At 40.8% G+C, this 24,886-nt stretch overlaps 1 protein-coding gene and 1 long non-coding RNA gene across 2 annotated transcripts; one reads left to right on the top strand and one right to left on the bottom strand.

Annotated features, from left to right (window-relative positions):
• The first annotated feature begins 1,476 nt into the window (after positions 1–1,476).
• Positions 1,477–11,417, top strand: LOC148152096 (uncharacterized). Its single transcript, XR_015757540.1, has 3 exons — positions 1,477–2,587; positions 4,399–4,489; positions 11,242–11,417. It is a non-coding gene; the product is annotated as an uncharacterized LOC148152096 (long non-coding RNA).
• Positions 10,951–19,750, bottom strand: LOC122555808 (interleukin-8-like). Its single transcript, XM_043701972.2, has 4 exons — positions 19,619–19,750; positions 17,115–17,244; positions 16,813–16,892; positions 10,951–11,740 (listed from the first exon to the last, which is right to left on the bottom strand). The coding sequence occupies exons 1-4, from the start codon at positions 19,677–19,679 to the stop codon at positions 11,721–11,723; spliced, it is 291 nt and encodes a 96-aa protein (XP_043557907.1). The 5' UTR covers positions 19,680–19,750; the 3' UTR covers positions 10,951–11,720.
• Between the last annotated feature and the right edge of the window lie 5,136 nt (positions 19,751–24,886).

Below are 24,886 nucleotides of genomic sequence, written 5' to 3'. Positions count from 1 at the left end.
TAGGAAGGATGTGGAAGCTTTGGAAAGGGTCCAGAGCAGATTTACTAGGATGTTGCCTGGTATGGAGGAAGGTCTTAAGAGGAAAGGCCAAGGGACCTCAGGCTATTTTCGTCAGAGAGAAGGTTGAGAGGTGATATATAAGGTAATCAGAGGGTTAGATAGGGTGGACAGTGAGAGCCTTTTTCCTCTGATGGTGATGGCTAGCATGAGGGGACATAGTTTTAAATTGAGAAGTGATAGCTATAGGACAGATGGCAAAGGTAGCTTCTTTACATAGACAGTACATAGAACAGAGAACATTACAGCGCCTTTCAGGCCCTTCGGCTCTCGCTGTTGCGCCAACTGGAAGAGTCGACGTTTCGAGCATAAGCGCATTCCTGATGAAGGGCTTATGCCTGAAATGTCAACTCTCCTGCTCCTCGGATGCTGCCTGACCTGCTATGCATTTTCCAATGTCACACTTTTCAACACTAATCTGCAGATTAGATTAGATTACTTACAGTGTGGAAACAGGCCCTTCGGCCCAACAAGTCCACACCGACTCGCCGAAGCGCACCCACCCAGACCCATTCCCCTACATTTACCGCTGCACCTAACACTACGGGCAATTTAGCATGGCCAATTCACCTAACCTGCACATTTTTGGACTGTGGGAGGAAACTGGAGCACCCAGGGAAACCCACGCAGACACGGGGAGAATGTGCAAACTCCACACAGTCAGTCGCCTGAGGCGGGAATTGAACCCGGGTCTCTGGCGCTGTGAGGCAGCAGTGCTAACCACTGTGCCACCGTGCCTCCCATAATCTTTGGATTGTGGGAGGAAATTGGAGCACTTGATGGAAACCTACACAGACATGGGAGAGCATGCAAACTTCACACAGAACATTGCTCAAGGCTAGAATTGAACCACTGAGCAACTGTGCCATCCCCCGTCAGCTGGCTTGTTCCCAATGCTGGTGGGAGTTTGGGAAATGTCTGCAGACTGACAGGAAAATTCCAATTGGCCTCTGATTAATTGATCTGCCCCTATGTTAATTAGTTTACGTGAGGAGTGGACAGTTCTCCCAATTCTGCTCCCATCTCCAGGAAAATGGTCCAGGAATGGGAATGTGCTCACCTGTGTCTTTGTCCCTAAAAGTCCTCCTCTATGTTCAAGAACACACTTGTGCAGATGCTGGGGCATTTGTAGGCATGTCTAATAAGGGGTCAGTTGGCTGGATTGCAATGTAGAACGACACTATCAGCACAGGGTCAATTCTCTCACTAGCTGAGGTTACACTGAATGTCCCATCTTCTTAAGTTTGTCCCTCACCTAAGACATGCTGGCCCTCAGGCTAAACTCACCACTATTGTCTCTCCATCTCTCTCTCTCTAGTCAGACATTTTAAAACCACACTGAAGGTGAAAATTCATTGTGACTTAAAATATATATTGAAAGAATATTTATACTGTAAAAAAAGCTACAATTTTGAAACATTATCGACCTTGGTGTCACAATATATAGCTGATGAAATGGAAAAGTTATTCCCGTAATTGCAGAAATTAGTTCTGCTGTCTGGTCAGAGTTTCCTCTTTTTAAAATAAGAAAATCTAATGTCCAAAATGGAGTGAGGAATTCCCCTTTGGGTAACATGTAAGGTCTAGAATTGAGTTATCTTGTAGTTTATGTGAGTCTACTTATTTGGGAACATCATCAATAATCTAAGCAAAAGTTAGTGTTGGTTTTATGATAATAAAATATAAACTATTACTTGTTGTTAAAATGTATTCAGAAGAGCTTTGTCATAAAATACTACAGCCTCCATTAAACCAGTTAATCCATACTTTTAAATGAATTATAAACTGCCACAGATATCTGTCCACTGCTACCTGCACCGTTTCTAAAAATGGAAATGACCCAGGGCAGGGAAATTCTCTCTCCCAGAATGCTTGGCAGCATTCACTGCTCAAGTTTGAAGGATTGCCCTGTGCTGTTTTTGTTAAGTTTTACAGAAAGAATTTAATCATTTAAATGCTTTAATCCATTTAATAAACGACTTCCTTAATTTTATTACTTATGATATGCTGGAACATTTGTAAGAACAGTGTGTTTTTTATTTTTGTGTTTTTAATAATTGTGGACCAAAGTGAGAAATAGCTGCTTTAAAAAAAACAGTATTCAATTGGCCTGCCCTCCATTGCAGGGATCATGCAAACAAGCAGTAACTGCAGTTCCAGTTGCAGATGTTCGAAGGCCAGGGGGTGTACTGGTGTAGCTTTTGTTGGTGACAAGAAGCTGATTGGTCTATTTTTTCTTTTTTCTTTTTCCCCCACACTACTGTCTAGTGGCGGTAGAGCTTATAGTTTTCCCCAGCATCCATGTTGTGTGTGACACAGTGAAAGACAACAGATGGATAAATCTTTATTCATTATTCATTACCAGGAAGAAAGGAAACACCAGAGTGAGCTGATTGGTCTATGGATTAGTAAACAATTATACAATGACACAGACTTTTTTCACCTGCCAACAACTATGCGATTGGTTTTCAGATAACCAAAGGTCTTGGATCCTGGAAAGATTTAGAGAAAGATTTAAGTACTTCTCCAGGTCAGTTGTCTTTCTATTCTCTGCAGTCAAAATTCACTGTAAACCTGACAGAAACAGCTATAATAAGCTGAGACTTTTAACTAATAAATCAGAGACTTTTTCCAAGGGAACCGGCTACCTTGTGTCTCTTATCATCCAGTAGAAGCATGTGGAGAAATATGACTGAAGTAACATGTTAACCAGCATAAGAGTCATCAAGGTCATCTCAACAACAGAACCTGGGGACAAAGACTACTGAACTGTCTTTCCAATTTTTCCCCTCTGTCCATAATAAATGTAATTCTGTCAGTTTGTCTCTCTGTGTGTTAAGATGGGTTTATACGAGGATTAGAGTTCTAATAAGTAATATTAAATGCTGATGTTTTATACATGTATACCTGTAGCTGGAGTCTAATTACATGCAATAAATAATGATTCCTGTTCAAAGTAGAAACCACGTCTATGTTTCCACCAATCTTTATCTGGAAGTCAGGTAAGTTAGCAAACTTTGCATTCTTTTTAAAATCTTTAACTTTTGTGGTGACCCTGGGAACAGTAGAACTTGATTTCCAGTGTGTTACACCCGTGAGTCATAACACAATTCATTATGTCCAATTGAGGAAGCGTAAATCAATTATATACTCTTAAGTTCCTTCAGAAGGCCACAACAAAGATTTTGTTTCTTTTTAAACATACAACAATCTCACATCTCAATTAAAATGTGAATAATTTTTCGAAACTTAAGGATAAATTACACAGTTTACTTGAGTGAGGGTAAAAGGAATTTTATTACTTATTAATCTATTATTTATAATAAAACACAACATTAAACACAGGTATGAATTTGACAAAGCAAAGAATGTCTAATACAGATAAGAATATAAAGGAATGTTGATGTTTGAAAGTATTTAGAGTCAACTGTTATTTGTATATTAATTGGGTTAAATTGTATGAGAGTGATGTACTGTTGTCTAGGCTATAAGACATAGCCGGGGAAGTAGGCCATTTTGCCCATCATATATACTTGGCTATTCAATACAATCATGGCTGATCTGTAATCCTCAAGTCTACTTTCAGGCTTCTTCACCATACCTCATGATTCCCTAACTGATTAAAAATCTATTTTTCTCAGCCTTGAATTTAGTTAACAACAGACTTTCCAGCCCTCTATTTGAGACCGTAACATGTAGGAAGAGATGTCACTACATTGACTTAATATTCACGTTGACTAAAATTGTGGAAGGAGGTGCATGCTTAGTTTTGTGCAATTCTGCAAATAAATGCTTGCAAGTTTAATGATTGGGTCTACTTCCATCCTTCACCAACTGGTTTTCTGGAATAGAAAATCAGGCATATTGCGATATACCTAGAAGCACATGAAAGCTGAATGGGGTAATGATGACAGAATTCCTTTTCCAAAGGGTATTTGCATCAATAAATTTTAACAACAATCTGATAAATTTATAATCACCAATACTGATGTGAGATTTTATTCCAGCTTTATTGAATTAAGTGAATTGAATTAATTAATGTAAATTTGTAGATAGTGCCTAAATCAATGGTCACAATCGGGTTGACTTCCCATTAGGTTTGAATTCAAGATGGAAGACTTAATGGCATCAGTTAGCTTAATATGAACTGCAGCCTAATCAGCCTGGGAGTGAACTAAAAGATTAGAATCATGCTGCAGTTAGACTGGGTACAGCTTCAGTGACTTATAAGATTGGAGCTCAGCATTATGGACACCCGCTGATGCAAATTCCTGCAAAGTTGTGTTTTGTGCGCTCACTGGAGCTGTTAATTCTCTCAAAAAATAGTTTAATGTCTTCCAGACCGCTTTCAAAGGATTTCATCCAGCTGATGTGTGTGCTGAATAATTTATGAACTGTTTCTGGATTATTGATGGACTGATTTCAACATTTGGTAATGATCACTTGCACTTATTAAATAATAGTATTCGTGAATAAATCATGGCTTGGTTAATGTCCTAAAAAATTCTCAGAGAGTTGCTTAATTCATTCACAGAATGAGGGCATCACCAGCCAGGCCAGTATTTATTGCCTAGAGGGCAATTAAGGGTTGACCATGTTGCTGTGGGTCTGGAGTCACATCTAAAGCAAACAAGGTAAAGACAACAGATTCCTTTCCTAAAGGACATAAGCAAATCAGGTGGGCTTTTCCTGACAATAGTTTCTTGGTCACTATTAGACCTTAATTTCAGATTTTTATTGAAGTCAAATTCAACCATCTGCCATGGCAGGATTTGAATCCGCGTCCCTAAAACATTACCTGGATCTCTGGATTAACAGACCATAGACCATAAGAGACCAGAATGCATAGGAGCAGAAATTAGGCTATTTGGCCCATCAAGTCTGCTCCACCATCCGATCATGGCTGATGGGTCTTTCAACCCCATTTTTCCACTTTCTCCCCATAACTTTGGATCCCCTTGGCAATCAAGAACTTATCCAACTCTGTGTTAAATGTATTCAGTGACCTGGCCTCCACAGCCTTCTGTGGCAATGGATTCCATAGAGTCACCATTTTCTGGTTAAAGACGTTTCTCCTTATCTTCATTCCAAAGGGTCAACCCTTTACCCTAAGGCTGTTCCCTTGGGTCTTAATCTCTCCTGCCAATGGAAACATCTTCCCAACATCCACTCTGCTCAGATTATTCAGTATTCTGTAAGTTTCAATCAGACCCCCTCCCCATCCTTCTAAACTCCATCGAATATAGTCCCAGAATCTTCGAACGTTCCTCATATGTTAAGGTTTATGGGCAATGTATTAGAATGGATACAGGATTGGTTAACTAATAGGAAACAAAGGGGGAAAAGATGAGTACTTTCTTGTTGGCAAACAGTGACTAGTGGTGTTCTTTAGGGATCAGTGTTGGGACCACAAATATTCACAATTTATGTAGATTACTTGGAGTTGGGGACCACGTGTAGTGTGTCAAAATTTCTGAATGACACACTAAGATGAGTGGGAGATCAAAGTGTTGAGAGGACTGTGAAATTTTGCAAAGAAACATCGATAGGTTAACTGAGTGGGCAAAGGTCTGGCAGATAGAGTACAATGTTAATAAATGTGAAGTAATCCATTTTGGTCGGAATGATAGTAAAAAGGATATTACTTGAATGGTAAAAAATTGCAGCATGCTGCTGTGCAGCGGAACCTAGGTGTCCTTGGGCATGAATCACAGAAAGTTGGTCTTCAGGTACAATAGGTAATTAGGAAGGCAAATACAATTTTGTCCTTCATTGCTAGAGAGGTTAAAAGCAGAAAGATTATGTTGCAGCTGTACAAGGTGCTGGCGAGGCCACACCTGGAGTACTGAGTGCAGTTTTGGTCTCCTTTCTTGAGAAAGGATTACTGGCACTAGAGGGGATGCAGAGGAGGTCCACTAGGTTGTTTATGGAATTGAGGGGTTTGGACAACAAGGCATAGCCTCAAAATTAGGGGGAGCAGATTTAGGACTGAATTGAGAAGGAATTTCTTCACTCAGAGGGTTGTGAATCTATGGAATTCCCAGCCCAGTGAAGTAGCTGAGGCTTCTTCAGTAAATATTTTTAATAAAAGATAGATAATTTTTTGAACACTAAAGGAATTAAGGGTGATGGTGAGAGGGCATGTAAGTGGAGCTGAGTCCACAAAAAGGTCAGCCATGATCTTATTGAATGGCAAAACAGGTTCAAGGGATAAGATGCCCTACTCCTGCTCCTAGTTCTTAGGTTCTTATTCCTGGGATCATTCTCATGAACCTCCTCTGGACCTGGTCCAGTCCGAATACATCCTTCCTGAGGTATGGGCCAAAATTGCTCACAATACTCTAAACGTGGTCTGACCAGAGCATTATAAAGGCTTAGAAATACATCTCTGCTTTTATATTCTAGACCTCTTGAGATGAGATGAGGGGATGGCATGGTGGCATTGTATTTGTCTTCCTAACTACCAACTCAACCTGCATGTTTACCTTAAGAGAAACCTGGACTAGAACTCCCAAGACCCCTTGCAACTCAGATTTCTAAATTTTCTCCCCAATAGAAAATAGTTCATGCCTCTATTCTTCCTACCAAAGTGCATGACCTCACACATTCCCACATTGTATTTCATCTGCCACTTCTTAACCCATTCTCTGAACCTGTCTAAATCTTTCTGCAGCCTCCCTGTCTCCTCAATACTATCTGTTCCTCCACCTATCTTTGTACCATCTGCAAATGTAGTCAGAATGCCCTCAGTTCCTTCATCCAAATCATTAATGTATAAAGGGAAAAGTTGTGGTCCCAAAACTGAGCCTTGTGGAACACTACTAATCACTGGCTGCCATCCTAAGAAGGACCCTTTTATCCCCACTCTCTGCCTTCTGCCAGACAGCCATTCTTCAATCCATGCTCGTACCTTGCCTCTAACACCACGGACCCTTAACGTACTCAGCAGCCTCCTGAACGACACCTTGTCAAAGGCCTTCTGGAACTGTCTTTGTCTAACCTGCTCATTACCTCCTCAAAGAATTCTAACAGATTTGTCAGGCATGACCTCCCGTTGATGAAATCATGCTGACTTTGCCCTATTTTACCATGCACTTGCAAGTATTCAGAAATTTCATCCTTCACAACGGATTCCAAAATCTTATCAATGACGAAGGTCAGGCTAATCAGCCTGTAATTTCCTGTTTTTTGCCTTACTCCCTTCTTAAACAGGGGGGTTACACTTGCAATTTTCCAGTCCTCTGGGACCCTCCCTGACTCCAGTGATTCCTGAAAGATCACTACCAAAATCTCCACTGTGTTTTCAGTAATCTCCTTCAGAACACATAATGGGTGTAACACATCTGATCCAGGTGATTTACCCACTTTCAGACTTTTCAGTTTTTTTTAGCACCTTCGCCATGGCGATGGTCACCATACTCATCTCTGTCCCCAGACTGTCTTGAATTTTTGGGATATTACTCATGTCTTCCATTGTGAAGACTGACGCAAAGTACTTATTCAGTTCCTCTGTCATTTCTTTGTTACCCATTATTATTTCTCCAGCATCATTTTCTAGTAGCTCAATGTCTACTTTTGCCCTTTATATATCTAAAGAAACTCTTGCAATCTTTTGTAATATTACTGGCTAGCTTATCCTCAGATTTAATCTGCTCCCTCCTTATTTCTTTCTTTGTTGTCCTCTGTTGGGCTTTGTAAGCTTCCTCCTTGGCTTACCACTGCCCATCACCACATTATATGCTTCCTCTTTTGCTTTTATGTTGTCCCTGACTTCCTTGGTCAACCATGGTTGCCTCATCTCCCTGTACCATGCTTCAGGATGAATTTTTGCTGCGCATCTCAAATTACTCTCAGAAATTCCTGCATCGCAGTTCCAATGTCTTTCCTGCTAAGCTCTTCAGCCAGTCAATTCTGGTCAGTTCCTCCCTCGTGCCTCCATAGTTGCTTTTATTCAACTCTAATACAGTTACATCTGGTTCCACCTTCTCCCTCTCAAATTGCAGAGTAACTTCTATCATATTATGGTCACTGCTTCCTAAGTGTTCCTTCCCTTATTAAGTCTGCCTCATTACACAGCACTAAATCCAGAATTGCCTGTTCCCTAGTGGGCTCCATCACAACCTGCTCCAAAAGCCAACTTGGGAACATTCCACAAATTGTATTTCTTGTGATCTACGACTAACCTGATTTTCCCAGTCCACTTGCATATTGAAATCCCCCATGATCACTGTAACCTTGCCTTTCTTACTCGCCTCTCTATCTCTTGATGTATCTTATGCCCCAAATCCTGCCTTCTGCTTGGAGGCCTGTAGATAACTCCCATTATAGTTTCTTAACCTCTTGCAGTTCCTCAACTTTCCCACACAGATTCTACATCATCTGACCCTACTTTGTTTATTGCTATTGATTTAATTTCATTTTTTTACTTACAAGGCAAGCCCAACTCCTCTGCCCACCTGCCTGTCTTTTCAATAGGATATATATCCTTAGACATTTAGCTTCCAGTCCTTATCCCCTTGCAGCAATGTCTCTGTTATGCCCACTACATCATACCTGCCAGTTTCAATCTGCGCCACAAGCTCATTTACCTTATTTCATATACTGCAAGTATTCAGATACACCTTCAGTCCTGTTTTGACCATCCATTTTCACATTGTTATCCATTTATCCAGTGTGTTTGAAGTTTGATTCCTAACACTTTCCAAACACTCTGACTATTTTGTGATCTAGAGAATTTAATAACCTCTCCTGAGTTCTCCTGTCTACTTAATTCTTTCATACTTGTCAATCCAGTTGAATACATCCCCACAGCTTTGTCTCCTAATGGTCATTTACTTCTTGGAGTTTTATCCTTCCCTTCCCCAATTTCCTAGTTTAGACAGTCCAACATTTAATTTGTTTAATTTCTTATAATTCCATGGTAAGTGTAAATTGTTTCTTCATTTCAATTCCAATAGTAAAAAGGTGATAAGTAAAACAACTCCTGGCAAATTATTCTTGTCCATTAATTTGTACAAATGTGTAATTACCAGAGCTGAAAAGATTTCTTTTTCATCATGACTGTAGATGACTTAATGCAGAGGTAATATTTTCATTAATTGTAAGCAATCACTTATGATAAAATATAATTTCTGAGCTGGATATAAAACAGATATTGGGAAATAGCATGAACTGCAGCTCACCTAATGGATAACCGAACTACTGGATAAACATATTATTTTGGGGTAGTTTGCGAAAAACTGGCAACCTGTGGGGTGACATGGTTGTTCAGTGGTTAGCACTGCTGCCTTACAGTACTAGGTTCAATTCCAGCCTTGGGTGACTGTCTGTGTGGAGTTTGCACATTCTCCCTGTGTCTGCATGGGTTTCCTCCCACAGTCCAAAGATGTGCAGGTAAGGTGAATTGGTCATGTTAAATTGCCCATAGTGCGAGGTGCATTAGTTAGAGGGAAATGGGTCTGGGTGGGTTATTCTTCAGAGGGTCAGTGTGGGCTAGTTGGACCAAAGGGCCTGTTTCCACACCGTAGGGAATCTCTCTCTTAACGTACTTCATTTGAAATAAGGTGTATTTAAATTTCTTAGCAAACCATTGCATTATTGATCATGTGTAGATTTTCTGAGTGATAGTTTCCCTCATGCTTAACACGCCTCTAACAAGATGTTAAACCATATGTTTTGTGCCAACATAGTCCTGCAAAGGGTGCTTCAAACCATTAACAGTCACCTTATTTACATATTCAAGGAGCTAAAAGCCTGTTTCAGCTGTCGGTCCTAGATAACTGTTCCAATATGACAGGTAGCTCATTTATTTTTTGTAATGAGTGTGTACGTTTTGCAGCCAATTTGAAGGACTGGGATGCTATTTAGCTCCAGTACAATGAGCATTGCATGATAAATCTCCAGGCCATTTCTCTTTATTAGACACCCCAGTTAGTGCAACTGCGACACAAAGATCTTTTGAAATTGTAGTGACATTTTGTAATAGTGCAAAGTATCAATAGCAAATTGATTTCAACTAAAACAAAAAAAATCAAGAAAGATATGTGGCAGGTTGCCCATTTAGTACCAACTGTAACATACCATTGCACACAAAGTCAGAATGTATTATTTTCAATTAGATTCCCTACAGTATGGAAATAGGCCCTTTGGCCCAACAAGTCTACACTGACCCTCTGAAGAGTAACCCACCAAGACCCATTTCCCTACATTTACCCCTGACTAATGCACCGAACACCATGGGCAATTTAGCCTGGCCAGTTCACCTAACTTGCACATCTTTGGATTGTGGGAGGAAACCCACGCAGACACAGGCAGAACGTGCAAACTCCACTCAAACAGTCACCTGAGGCTAGAATCAAACACGGGTCCTTAGCACTGTGAGGCAGCAGTGCTAACCAGTGAGCCACCGTGCTGCCCCTGTGGGCAGTTAGTTAAAAACTCCTCAATGGAAAACAAATAGAGAATAATTCTATTTACAAATGCATTTTTTTTCTGATTCATCCAATAAGAAGCTGTACCTTCAAGATGAATGTACTTTAAAAATATTGACATGTCTGCAGAGAATTCGATTCTTACAAAAATCAGTTATGACTTAATTCTATTCTCCAATATTTTCCAAAAATAGAAACAAGTTCCAGTTAAGATATGTGATAGGAAAATGTTCTTGTTTCATTTTGAAAGAAATACTTTTGCTCAAATTTGCTGTAAACGGGTTTGATTTAATAACAAAATGTTTACCTTGTTACCTTGCTACAAGAGTTAGCAGGAAATGAAAAATTCATCAAAATTTGGTTTGAGAATAGTTCTGAAATGAAGGAATATTTTAGCATACTTGCAAGTAATGAAATGAAGGAACGACTTTATTTAGTTGATTAATTTAATGGTCACAGGAAACACCTTTCAAACCATTTTAATAGAATGTTACTAAAGGAGAATTATTTCAGGTTCTACACATGTTCAAATCTCACATAGAGAGCTTATGAGGTAGTGTGTAATCAAGGCACAAGTTCATTTTGAACAATATTTCCATGCAAAATGGAACTGAGAAAACAGTTATGCAAACATTAATGCCCATGTCTCACTTTACTTGAAACAATTAAAGATAGGAACTAAAACTCTGACTTATTTAATTTTTCAACAGTTTTACAAACATATTTCATGTTACTCTTGTACCTAATTATTTAGGAGAAAGCAAGGGCTGCAGATGCTGGAGATCAGAGTCGAGAATGTGGTGCTGGAAAAGCACAGCAGGTCAGGCAGCATCCGAGGAGCAGGAAAATCGACGTTTCAGACAAAAGCCCTTCATCAGGAATGTGATAGTTAATTGGAAATTACTTTCCAAATGTTACTGAGATGGGAAAATAAATTGAATGGAGTCATAATACAATTTGTAAACTATGTACATTACTTCCTGTGAAGAAATCTCACAAACTTATTTGATTGCACATTTTAATTGATTTCTATCTTTAAAATTCTAAGGTGCAAAAGCAACAGGCTTGAAAGGTGGAAAAGTTTTCAAAAAAACAGGAAGTAATAGAACAAGCTGTCAGGAGATTAACATGAGTAACATAGCACACTGCCGAAAGCTTATTCGTTGCACTATTCGTTATTGTTCAGGCGATATGTCTGTGGAAATGAGTTTCATTCCGTCAGGGTCTTTTACCTCACTTCTGCAGTCTGGTAGCTGAAAGAATAAATTGAATTTTCAATTGCAAACTTTTTATACCACAACAAAGCACTCCAAAATATCTTCAAACATATAATGAAATACTGCAGACAGATGAGATGAGCAACATTATCAAAATCCATGCAATTTGCAGGGTTATTCCCTTCTATTAAATTCTTTTATTCCCTTCTAATAAAAGGCAAACCTGAAAGGGTTCAGTAAAGATTTATAAGGATGTGTCAGGGTTGGAGGGCTTGAACTATAGGGAGAGGCTGAACAGGCTGGGGCAGTTTTTCCTGGAGCATCGGAGGCTGAGGGGTGACATTATAGAGGTTAACAAAATTATAAAGGGCATTGTTAGGGTAAATAGACAAAGTCTTTTCCCTGGTGTGGGGGAGTCCAGAACTAAAGGACATAGGTTTAGGGTGAGAAGGGAGAGATTGAATAGGGGCAACCTTTTCATGCAAAAGATCACGTGTATATGGAATGAGCTGCCAGAGGAAGTGGTGGAGGCTGGTACAATTACAACATTTAAAAGGCATCTGAATGGGTCCACGAATAAGAAGGATTTAGATGGATATGTTCCAAGTGCTGGCAAATAGGACTAGATTAATTTAGGATATCTGGTTGGCATGGACGAGTTGGACCAAAGGGTCTGTTTCCAGGCTGTACATCTCTATGACATATTACAGCAATAACACAAGTTAGAAATTCATTGCTAATTGTTGTCAATACGGAAATAATTTGTGTTTGAAACTAGTAGGTGCAGAACAATTGTCACTGTGAACACAAATTACTCTGCAGAGGGGGAGGAGGAGGAGGAGGAGGAGGAAAGGGTAGAAATTTCAGAAATAAAATCTATATTTTTAAATTTTAGTTTGTACTCCCACAAAAATAAATTCCAGTGCAGGACTGAGGGAGTAAGTGAAATATTTCAGATAAAGCGTTAAACCCAAAATCCTATCTACCTGCTCAGGTGGACACAAAAGATCCCATGGCACTATTTTAAAGAATAACAACCTCCCTACCCAATACTTTTTCCATTATATTCTGTCAGAAGCCAAAACAATAACATTTAATAGATGAGCCCCAAATTAAGAAATTACCAACAAGTTTTAACTTCAGGTTTTTTTGCTTTAACAGCAATCTGAATCTACGCAAATTAAGTATGAATTAATAGGCAAATGATACTACAAATAAAGAGGTAAATTGCACTTTAGTCAGTACAATAAAGTTATGTCTTGCATAAATACAAACAAACATTCATATCACTCCTTATGCAAATATGTTACCATGTTGCTACACAGTTCCATAATTTGCTGTACTTTATTCATGTAGGTGATGATTCATATCCACCAACAGCTTATAGCTTCTTGCTTCATGGGTAGGACCATCATCACCAAGGCATACTTGTATGAATCCTTTCTCTCTCAGATCACCAAAGTCCAGATGATGCTGTTTTCCAGACTTCTTTTTCAACTGACCAGCCGAGTCTGTTTGGCTATTTTTGCGAAACACTGAGTTATTTTGTGTCTCTGGCTTATTCACACAGCTTTCCAAGATTGAGACATTTTTAGCCAGCTTACAACACATTTCCACACGCTCCTATCTCCTTTTCTCAAAGGTTGACCTCTTTCTGAGAGGGTTGAGAGTGTGGTGCTGCAAAAGCTCAGCGGGTCAGGCAGCATCCAAGGAGCAGGAGAATCGACATTTCAGGCATAAGCCCTCCATCAGGAATGAGGCTTGTGGGCTGGGTGGGGCTGAGAGATAAATAGGAAGGGGGTGGGGCTGGGGGAAGGTAGCTTAGAATGTGATAGGTAGATGAAGGTGGCAATGATAGGTTGAAGTGGAGGATGGAGCAGATATGTGGAAAGGGAAATGGACAGTTCAAGAGGGTGGTGCCGGGTTGGAGGCTTGAGATTGGTATAAAGTGGAGGGAAATAGGAAATGAAGAAACTGGTGAAATCCACATTGATCCCATGTGGTTGCAGGGTGCCAAAGCGGAAGATGAGGCATTCTTCCTCCAGGCATCAAGTGGTTAGTGTTTGGCAATGGAGGAGGCCCAGGACCTGCATGTCCTTGGTGGAGTGGGAGAGGGAGTTGAAGTGTTCAGCACGGGACAGTGGGGTTGATTGGTGCAGGTGTCCCACAGATGCTCTCTAAAACGATCCGCAAGTTGACATTCTGTCTCCCCGATGTAAAGGAGACCTCATCTGGTGCAACGGATATAGTAGATGACATAGATTCATAGAGTCATGGAGATGTACAGCATGGAAACAGACCTGTTGGTCCAACCCGTCCATGCTGAAAAGATTTTCCAATCCAACCTAGTCCCACCTCCAAACCCTTCCTGTTCACATACCCATCCAAATGCCTCTTAAATGTTGCAATTGTACCAACCTCCACCACTTCCTCTGGCAGCTCATTCCATACATGTACCACCCTCTGTGTGAAAATGTTTGCCCTTAGGTCTGTCTCTTTTGTATCTTTCCCCTCTCACCCTAAACCTATGCCCTATAGTTCTGGACTCCCTGACCCCAGGGAAAAGACCTTGTCTATTTACCCTATCCATGCCCCTCATAATTTTGTAAACCTCTATAAGGTCACCCCTCAGACTCCGACGCTCCAGGGAAAACAGTCTCAGCCTGTTCAGCCTCTCCCTATAGCTCAAAACCTCCAACCCTGGCAACATGCTTGTAAATCTTTTCTGAACCCTTTCAAGTTTCACAATATCCGATAAGAAGGAGACCAGAATTGCACGCAATATTCCAACAGTGGCCTAACCAATGTCCTGTACAGCCGCAACATGACCTCCCAACTCCTGTACTCAATATTCTGACCAATAAAGGAAAGCATACCAAACACCTTCTTCGCTATCCTATCTACCTGTGACTCCACTTTCAAGGAATTATAAACCTGCACTCCAAGGTTTCTTTGTTCAGCAACACTCCCTAAGACCTTACCATTAAGTGTATAATTCCTGCTAAGATTTGCTTTCCCAAAATGCGGCACCTCGCATTTATCTGAATTAAACTCCATCTGCCACTTCTCAGCCCATTGGCCCATCTGGTCAAGATCCTATTGTAATCGGAGGTAACCCTCTTCGCTGTCCACTACACCTCCAATTTTGGTGTCATCTGCAAACTTACTAACTGTACCTCTTATGCTCGCATCCAAATCATTTATGTAAATGACAAAATGTAAAGGGCCCAGCACCAATCCTTGTGGCACTCCACTGGTCACAGGCCTCCAGTCTGAAAAATAACCCTCCACCACCACCCGTTGTCTTCTACCTTTGAGCAAGTTCTGTATCCAAATGGCTAGTTCTCCCTGTACTCTGTGAGATCTAACCTTGCTAATCAGTCTCCCATGGGGAACCTTGTTGAACGCCTTACTGAAGTCCATATAGATGACATCTACCACTCTGCCCTCATCAAGCTTCTTTGTTACTTCTTCAAAGAACTCAATCAAGTTTGTGAGACACGATTTCCCACGCACAAAGCCATGTTGACTATCCTGAATCAGTCCTTGCCTTTCCAAATACATGTACATCCTGTCCCTCAGGATTCCCTCCAACAACTTGCCCACCACTGACATCAGGCTCACTGGTCTATAGTTCCCTAGCTTGTCCGTACCACCTTTCTTAAACAGTGGCACCACTTAGCCAACCTCCAGTCTTCATGTGTGGAAGTACAGGTGAATTTCTGTTGGATGTGAAAGGATCCTTTGGAGCCTTGGACACAGGTGAGGGGGGAGGTATGGGCGTAGGTTTTGCACTTCTTGCGGTGGCAAGGGAAGGTGCCGGGTATGGGGTGTGGGCTGGTGGGGGGGCATGGATCTGACGAGGGAGTTGCAGAGGGAATGGTCTCTCTGGAATGCTGATAGCGGTGTGGAGGGAAATATATCCCTGTAGTGGAGTCTGTTTGCAGGTGGCGGAGGATGATGCAATGTATCCGGAAGTTGGTGGGGTGGAACCAGAGGGGGTTCTGTCCTTGTTGCGATTGGAGGGGTGGGGTTCAGGGGCAGAAGTATGGGAAGTGGAAGAGCTGTGCTGGAGGGCATCTGAAGAAGGATGCCATCTGAGATGTTTTATGGTGGAATTGGTCCTCCTGGATAGCTGCAGAGATGAGTTTGGTGGGGCAGGAACAGGCTGAGTGTGACTTGGATCGTCTGATCACAAGAATTGTGCATTCTTCTTCTTGCACCTATCTGCTTTTATTTTGTGTTGCCGATGTGTATTCATTGCCTTCACCATTCAGCTCCTCAACTTATAGCTTCATTTTACCTACAAACCACACAGCTTGTCTGTATCTTCCTTCCAATTTGTACTACTTCCAGGTGAAGAGGTCATTAGGTTATGATGATCAGTATTATTTGTCAGTATTACTTAATCACAAAGGCCAACCTCCCATCTATGGAATCTAGCTACCAGGCCAGCTGTCAAGGAAAGGCCGCCAGCATTGTCAAAGATCCATCCCATCCTGGCAATGTTTTTCTACAACCTCTATCATTGAGGAGAAGGTACAGAAGCCTGAACACATGTACCAGCTGGTTTTGAAACAGTTTCTACCCTACTGTTGTTAGAATACTGAATTGACTCACAAACTCTTAATATTCACCTGTATCTGCATTTTATTTTTGCTGCTGTTTACCTATTATTTAATATCTTTGCTACCTAACTCTGCCTGTATTGCTCGCAAGACAAAGCTTTTCACTGTGCCTTGGTACACGTGACAATAACTTCAATTCAATTCAATTCAATTATCTGTGAAAATCATAATTGATCCTTTTACAATTGATGCAAACTCTTACACATTCTTTCCAAATATTCTTAAAATCAATTACAGATTCCACAAACCTTTGAAAGAAATTATAACCTGTTCTAATTATGCTGCTTTTAGGATCAAAGGTCATTATACTCAAATAACATCATGTACTGTATTGGTGGGAGTTTACTGAATTCATGGTAACTCCCGTTTTCATGCATTACAACAATGATTACACCACCAAAAAGTACTTAATTGATTGTAAAACTCTTTTTGATGCATTTCCTTTCTTTTGTTTTTATTTGAATTTTAGCAAACACCAACCTTTTATGGCTTTAATGAAAGTCTTCAACCATTTGGTGTTAGGATTCATGCAAACTTTCATCCCATTTTTCATGGTGATACTGTAAAAAGGCAAATTTTTAAAATCTAATCCTCAGAAATCATTTACTACATTTTCATCTGCAAAGACACTTAAAATTTTTTAAACACTTTTAAATGTAATCTCACAATCATAATTAATCAAAAGTAATAATGAGTCCATTTTAGTAAATATACATAGTAAAAGACAAATTAAGATTTCAGTTTTTTTAGTTACAAGAGAATATTCTGATACATCTACTCACATTATTTCTGTTGTCACGCAGTGAGGTCCTCTGGGAATGTACTTTACATTGCGAATAAAGTTTGGGTCAAAACGCTTGGTGGTAGTCAGGATACACTTACAGCGTCCCTGGATTCCTGGGATTGGAATCCCTGTGAATGGATATTTTAATTTATATTCAATTAGTAGTTGAAGCAGAGAAATTTAATGTTTTGTGTTGGCATTGAAATTTTCATATTTGTTCTGTACGTGATCTATTTTGATTGAATAATCCTTGAATACTCAGACACCACAGGAATTAATTTGAGACTACCCAGCATGCAGTCCATGTGTTGAACCTGTAATTTGTTGAAGCGTCCTCAGTATTGACTATTCACTACTACATTCCATCCCTAATTTGGTATCACCTGCGAATTTAGAAATTGTGTTTTGATTTCAATGTCCAAATTGATAATCTAATGTCTGAATAGCTGGGATTGCAGTTCAGATCCTTGTGCAATATGACTTCCAATTTTCTATATCACTGAATAATTACCTTTACTCCCATTCTCTGTGTTCTGTTTGAAGCCAGTGAACTATCCATGCTGTCACTTCTCTCCCAGCTCCGCAATCTCTCACCTCATTCATTTGTCAATAGTCCACCACTTTTGAGAACCCAGATAAATTGCCTCCACCACATTACCATTGCTTACTCTCCTTATTACCTAATCAAAAGTTCAATAAGATTGGTTAAACATGATTTCTATTTACTTTTGAAATCAAGTCTATTTGATATTCTGTTTCGTTTAATTTCTAGATTCTCTCTGTTCAGAATTATTATTAAACTGATTATAATGCTTTAATTCCCTGGATATGTTCAGATCCCCTTTAAAGTCACGTTACATTAACTATCCAGCTGTCCTTTGGCACTGAATGTTTTTGAAATGAATTATTAAATGTAAGTAGCAATGCATCTGCTATCTCTTCCTTAGATTCTTTTCAAACGTAAATCACACTTGCAAGGGTTTTGAGTTTGTTTAGTTTATTCAATTGATCAAACTGAAACATTTTAAAGGTACTCATAACTCATCATATCATTTCAATGCTATATCTGCCTATTCCATTTCTTTGATAAGGAATGATTGAAATAATTATTCAATATTTCTGTCATCTCCTTATTGTTAGTAATGATATTACTCTACCACTTATTCGTCCCACTCCCATAACAACTTCCTTTTTTAGCTTAAATACTTCACTGTTTTGTCTTATATTCCTTGATAATTTGATTTCATAGTTTCTCTTTGCCTTCCTAATTGTACTTTGGATATATGTTTCCTTTATGCTGAATCGGTGCCTTAGTCTTTATGCAACCTTGGCGTCTCAATGTCCATTCCAGTGCAATTGAGTTTTAGTAGCATCTTGCACGTTAATTTCAACATCCCTGACACTGAAATTTGATGCTTGCAATGTTTGGAGTCTCATTCCTTCAGATTTTAATTGTTGCACGTTAAAACTAAAAGCAATATTTTAAAATTCATCTTTCACTCTCGTTAACCTCTCTCAAACATAATTTAGGCGTCTTTAGCCACAGTTTACGGAAGAAATCGAACGTCACGTCCAACAGACGATTGGAATAATTATGAATTAGATATCTGTATTTAAACATGAGTCATGTCAAATTATTCCACAGCGTCACTGTGTAATGCCTGAAATGACAAAACAGTGTAATATATATGTATAAAATAAAGGCACAAATTCCTATACTGTCCCGTAAACTGTTTTTAAACCGATAAATTATCTTATTCGGTCAGGAATTAATTTACTTAAGCAGGGAACTTCGCTGGTGAACTCTACCATGCAGAATGGCAGGATCGATAGATGCTTGCTTTAAATGTTTACTGCTTTTTGTCTATACAAGCGACAACCGGATTGCTAGACACACCGCTGTCTTCGTGTGTACTGAGCTGTCTGCAGCATGAGGTTCCCTTTGTTTCTGAGCGATATGGGTCCGGTTCAAAAGCTTGGGGACTATTAGTGGCACGGATAACTTCCTCGCAGTGTTTTAGCTTCGGATCGAGGATCATCACCAGAACCGCAGTTCACCAGAATGCCACAATATAAAATGACCAATTTCCTTTGGTTTGGGCTTGACAATGGTATCAGCTGCTATACAAGACAAATGTCAGAAATAAACGCTGAAAACAGAAAGAATGCTGGAGGTCAGAGCGGGTCAGGCAGTACCCACGGAGAGAAAGCAAGCTAACGTTTCCAGTCCAGATGATTTTTCAGCTTAGTTAGCTCTTTCTTTTGCTCCATAGATGCTGCCTGACCCGGGGTGATCGCCAGTAAATTGTTTATTTGTTTTCAGTACAGATTCCAGCATCTACCAATGCAGATTTTAGTTATAACATGAACATTGTTCTATCCCCATGGTGTTCCATTCACGGGGGAACACATGGGGTACACATGCTAGGGTAGCATATATAAGTTGCAATTAAAATCAAATAAAAATCAACTTTTGTCAGTCTAAAGCAGAAGTCGACATACCCTCCGCAGTCATGGCACACAGGAGCAAAACCAGGATGGTCAGAATAGCTGCTCTTTTCATCTTGAATGCCTGGGGGGTACTGGTGAGATTTCTGCTGAAGGGACTTCTCTTTATCGTCTCTGAACCTCTCAGTTGAGTGGAATCGAACTGAAGATTGGTCCAGAAACCCTCTATTTATTAGACTTGTCCACTTTCATTTTGCACAACCTGAAGAGGTGGCCATTACTAAACATGGGAAACTCCTGAGGGAATCTCCCTTCAGAATAAAACATTCTGAGCTCTACTATAAGTGAAATAAAATGAAACTGCTATCAGCAACATTCTTTGGGACAGACTTGATCGATGACCTTTAGATCATTAACCCATGTTTCTCTGTCCCAAGATGCCGCCTACCCTGTTGGAAGTTAATGTCATAATATATTTACTTGGTTGTGATAATTTTTACAAATTTAACCTCAGGCAACTTTTTATGTTAAAGATCATCTAATTAATCACTGACTGTCATGATAACACTATCCATCTCCTTGTGTTTTATCACCCTTCAATTGGCGGATGATTAAAAAATACCTATAGCACCTTTCAAGACCAATGAACGTGCCAAGTCATTTTACTGCTAATCAAGTAATTTCCAAATGTAATTATGTACTTTCCTATGTTGTAACATAGGAAACAGGTCAGACGCACAGCTCACAGTCCCTCTAAACTGCGTTGCTGTGTGGATGTTCCCAGGACCTGTGCATGTTAAGTGGTGTGGGCGGCACGGAGGCACAGCAGTTAGCACTGCTGCCTCACAGCGCTGGAGACCCAGATTCAATTCCCGCCACAGGCGACTGACTGTGTGGAGTTTGCACGTTCTCCCCGTGTCTGCGTGGGTTTCCTCCGGGTGCTCCGGTTTCCTCCCACAGTCCAAAGATGTGCAGGTCAGGTGAATTGGCCATGCTAAATTGCCCGTAGTGTTAGGTTACGGGTAAATGTAGGGGTATGGGTGGGTTGCGCTTCGGCGGGTCGGTGTGGACTTGTTGGGCCGAAGGGCCTGTTTCCACACTGTAATGTAATCTAAATCTAAAAACCAGTCACAATAGTGACTTCCAATTGCACAAGTCGCTGCCGACCACAGACATCAGACTCCACGCAGAACGAAAGAAAGAGGTGAATGCTGCGCACAATTGTTAACCACTGTCAGGTAAACATAAGAGCAATTAATTAGATGCTCTTTTAAAAAAAGACTAAGTGAACAGCAAACATGACCCGCAGACGATCCAGATCCAGATCCAGATTGTACTTTTGACTCACAGGGGAAATCCTCAAGATATTTTTATCCTGACTCCTCTCGCTATACATTTAAGAAGAAACACAATTTAGATAACAACATTAAAACCTGTGATTTACAGGAAATATTTATCCTTTTCATTGGCTGTACTTCATAATTCTGAGGACCTTAAGGTTCCAGATTTGGAAATAGTTTTGTAATGTACATGTAAATTAGAATGAACTTGTACTTATATTGTGCACTTCAAATCCTGAAGTTGTACAATGGAGTACTTATGAGGTCTGGTCACTATTCCAATGTAGTTAAATATAATTCCAAAGTAGTTTATAGTTGCCATCAGCAATGGAGTTTGAACCTAATGATGTAGCAGCACATGGATAGAAAACCTTTTGGATATTTTTGCACTCATAGAGATGTTTTCTAATATATTCAGTGCAGTTTTCTGCCATCTTCCCTATTTCCAAAAAAAATTACTTCAGAAATAACAAAGCTAAGGCAAAGCAACTTACTTCTTAGCCAAAAAGTAATTATCAGCCTAATATATAATGTATGCTAAATCAACTTGGTTAATAGCCCCTTCTCTGCTGTTTTAATGCTAACATGAATCTTTTCAAGTAAAATGTTTAGTCCTTGGTTAAGAAACTGGAGAACAATTTGCGAAGGATCCACTGAATAATGTAACAGCGATTCTGCATTCATTATTGCAATGTGTGTATTACTGACAAGGCTATAAATTGAAAGACACCTCATAGTCCTGCAAAGAAAATGATGAATCATCTTTTTGAACTCTTTTCAATCTGTGTTGGAGTACTGTTTTTCGTAAAAGCTTGGCACATTTGAATAAACTGCTCTCCCACGGTGAAAATTAGTTAAAATTAAATGCCTTAGCATGGGATTACAATTGCACATCAGCCAAACAAATATATTATGGGGAAAGAAATGACTGTAATATTTCCTAAGTCACATCTTAACCAACCACCCACCCCTTAACAACATGTCAGAGTTTTTACAACAACACAGCAAGCCAGGCAGCATCAGGAGATCGAGAAGTCAACGTTTCTGGTGTAACCCTTCCGCAGGACTGGGGCTGGGTGTAGGGGGAGCCGCATACAAAGGGAGTGGCAGGGGTAGGGTGATGAAGTGGGGTACTGCCTTCACCTATTCCCATTTCACCACCCTGGCCCTGCCACCCCCTTTATCTGCATCTTCCCCGACACCCACCCTCAGTCCTGAAGAAGGGTTGCACTCAAAACATCAATTTCTCTAGCTCCTGATGCTGCCAGGTTTGCTGTGTTCTTCCAGCCTTCTGCCTGTCTACTTTGGATTCCAGCATCTGCAGTTTTTTTGGCTCTAACAAAATTTTTACAAGAGACAGATAAGGCTTACTTAGGCTGTCTGCTCAGCGTCATTCCTATTGAGGCCCATAAACAGTCAACACTTGGCAACTTGAAACTGTTCCACTCCATCCGTAATTTTGAGGCGTGCATGAGGAAGTCAGAGAAGAGGGATAGGAAACCCGGCAGGTTGGTCTACTTGGGCCTTGGCAGGATTGGAGTGGGAGATGGCAGCTCTTCCATGAATGCCATCCTTTCCTGACTGCTAGTCCACAAGAGCTCACACCTCCACTCAGGTATCAACTCAGTTCCTTCCCCTCTCCTCACCTTTTGAATGCAGCACACTTCGGAGTTGACTTTGCAAATTGTAGCAAATGAACCATTCTACAGCTAAAGTTTAGCCAAAGCTTTGCCCGGCTCTCAGGACAACTCCATACAACCCTGTCACGGTGGATGCTGCAAAACGTGTCAGAGTGTGGACATAGATGCCACTATTACGTGTGGGAACACCTCCCACCGTGTACATGGCAGGTACTCATGTGACTCAGCCAACATTGTCTATCTTATACGTTGCAGGCAGGGATGCCCGGAGACATGGTACATTGGGGAAACTGAGCAAAGGCTACGACAACGGATGAATGGGCACCGCACAACAATCAACAGACAGGAGGGTTCCCTCCCAGTTGGGGAACACTTCAGTGGTCCAGGACATTCAGCCTCGGATCTTCGGGTGACCATCCTCCAAGGTGGACTTCGGGACAGGCAGGAGAGGAAAGCGGCTGAGCAGAGGCTGATAGCTAAGTTCGGTACCCATAGGGAGGGCCTCAACCGGGACCTTGGGTTCATGTCAAATTACAGGTAATCACCATTGCACTACACACACACACACACAGATATTCCTACACACACACACTCTCACATACACATGGACACAGATACACACAGACGCGCACACAGACACCCACTCACACCCTTATAGACACACATACTCCCACACATGCACCCCCTCACAGACTTAAGACACTCTACACTCACTACACACACACACACACTTTCTCACACTCACAACCCCCACCCCAGACAGACACACACACAGACAGACAAAGACCCACATGCACGCATATATTTTGTGTGGTGAATTTTTTCGGTACTTTCAGAGTTACATTGCACTTTGCTCAAAAACCACATACATTCATGTCGAACTCTGAGCTCAAAAACTGCATGAATTTATTAAAACTCTGTTATCTCACTTTTTAGATTGGAATCAATCTAAACATCAGGTCATAGACAGAGAACACAGGGGGCTAACACCTTCAACATATTGTCTAGCTATCACCATTGTTAACAGCTAACCCGAGAATGCAACTTTTAAAAAAAAGGGTTTTGTGATTTACACATGAAAGAAGTGAAACTATCACTGTATTCTAACAGATGAAAGGCTTAACAGACAATCAATTCTTCAATGTATAATTTCAGTTACATCACACTGCAAATTTTTGCTATAAATTCCCTCCACAATCACCTGATGAAAGAGCGTTGCTCTGAAAGCTAGTGTGCTTCCAATTAAATGGTGGGTGGCACGGTGGCACAGTGGTTAGCACTGCTGCCTTGCAGCGCCAGAGACCCGGGTTCAATTCCCGACTCAGGCGACTGACTGTGTGGAGTTTGCACATTCTCCCCATGTCTGCGTGGGTTTCCTCCGGGGGCTCTGGTTTCCTCCCACAGTCCAAAGATGTGCAAGTCAGGTGAATTGGCCATGCTAAATTGCCCGTAGTGTTAGATAAAGGGGTAAATGTAGGGGTATGGGTGGGTTACGCTTCGGCGGGTCGGTGTCGACTTGTTGGGCCGAAGGGCCTGTTTCCACACTGTAAGTAATCTAATCTAAACCTGTTGGACTATAACCTGGTGTTGTGTGATTTTTAACTTTGTACACCCCAGTCCAACACCAGCATCTCCGAATTATGGCTTCAGAATGGGAGTGCTATGAAATTCACAATTGAAAATTGTGAATTTCACAATCTTCCAATACCACTTTGCAGTAAATAAATTTATTCCTCTGTGAGCTAGAAACCAGCAAGTCAGCCAAAAGGAAAAGATGTAAGTAATTTATTGGAACTTGCAAAGCCAAGAATCCCAAAACAGACTGCTTAACTAGACTAGGCAAAAGTGAGGACTGCAGATGCTGGAAATTACCTTCCAACTCGGCACTGCCCTCATGACCTGTCCTACCTGTCCATCTTCCTTCCCACAGATCCACTCCACCCTCCTCTCCGACCTATCACCTTTACCCCCCACCTTCATCTACCTGTCGCACTCTCAGTCACCTTCCATCCCAACCCTACCTCCCTCCAATTTATCTCACCACCCCCTTGACTCACAGCCTCATTCCTGATGAAGGGCTTTTGCCCAAAATGTTGATTGTCCTGCTCTTTGGATGCTGCCTGACCTGCTGTACTTTTCCAGCACCACACTCTCGACTGCTTAACTAGACTAGGAACTAGACTTAAAAATGTGTTGCTGGAAAAGCGCAGCAGGTCAGGCAGCATCAAAGGAACAGGAGAATCGATGTTTCGGGCATAAGCCCTTCTTCAGAACTAGACTTTTCAATGTTCCACTATCTGCACACTATGAGCAACTCAGAAACTGAACCATATATCTGTCAA

This window comes from Chiloscyllium plagiosum, unplaced genomic scaffold (genome assembly GCF_037043375.1).
Source record: "Chiloscyllium plagiosum isolate Xiang-an unplaced genomic scaffold, Cpla_swu_hap1 HiC_scaffold_1, whole genome shotgun sequence".
In the NCBI taxonomy this organism is placed as follows: domain Eukaryota; kingdom Metazoa; phylum Chordata; class Chondrichthyes; order Orectolobiformes; family Hemiscylliidae; genus Chiloscyllium; species Chiloscyllium plagiosum.
The sequence above is the reverse complement of the archived record's forward strand: the minus strand, read 5'-3'. Positions and strand labels throughout refer to the sequence as shown.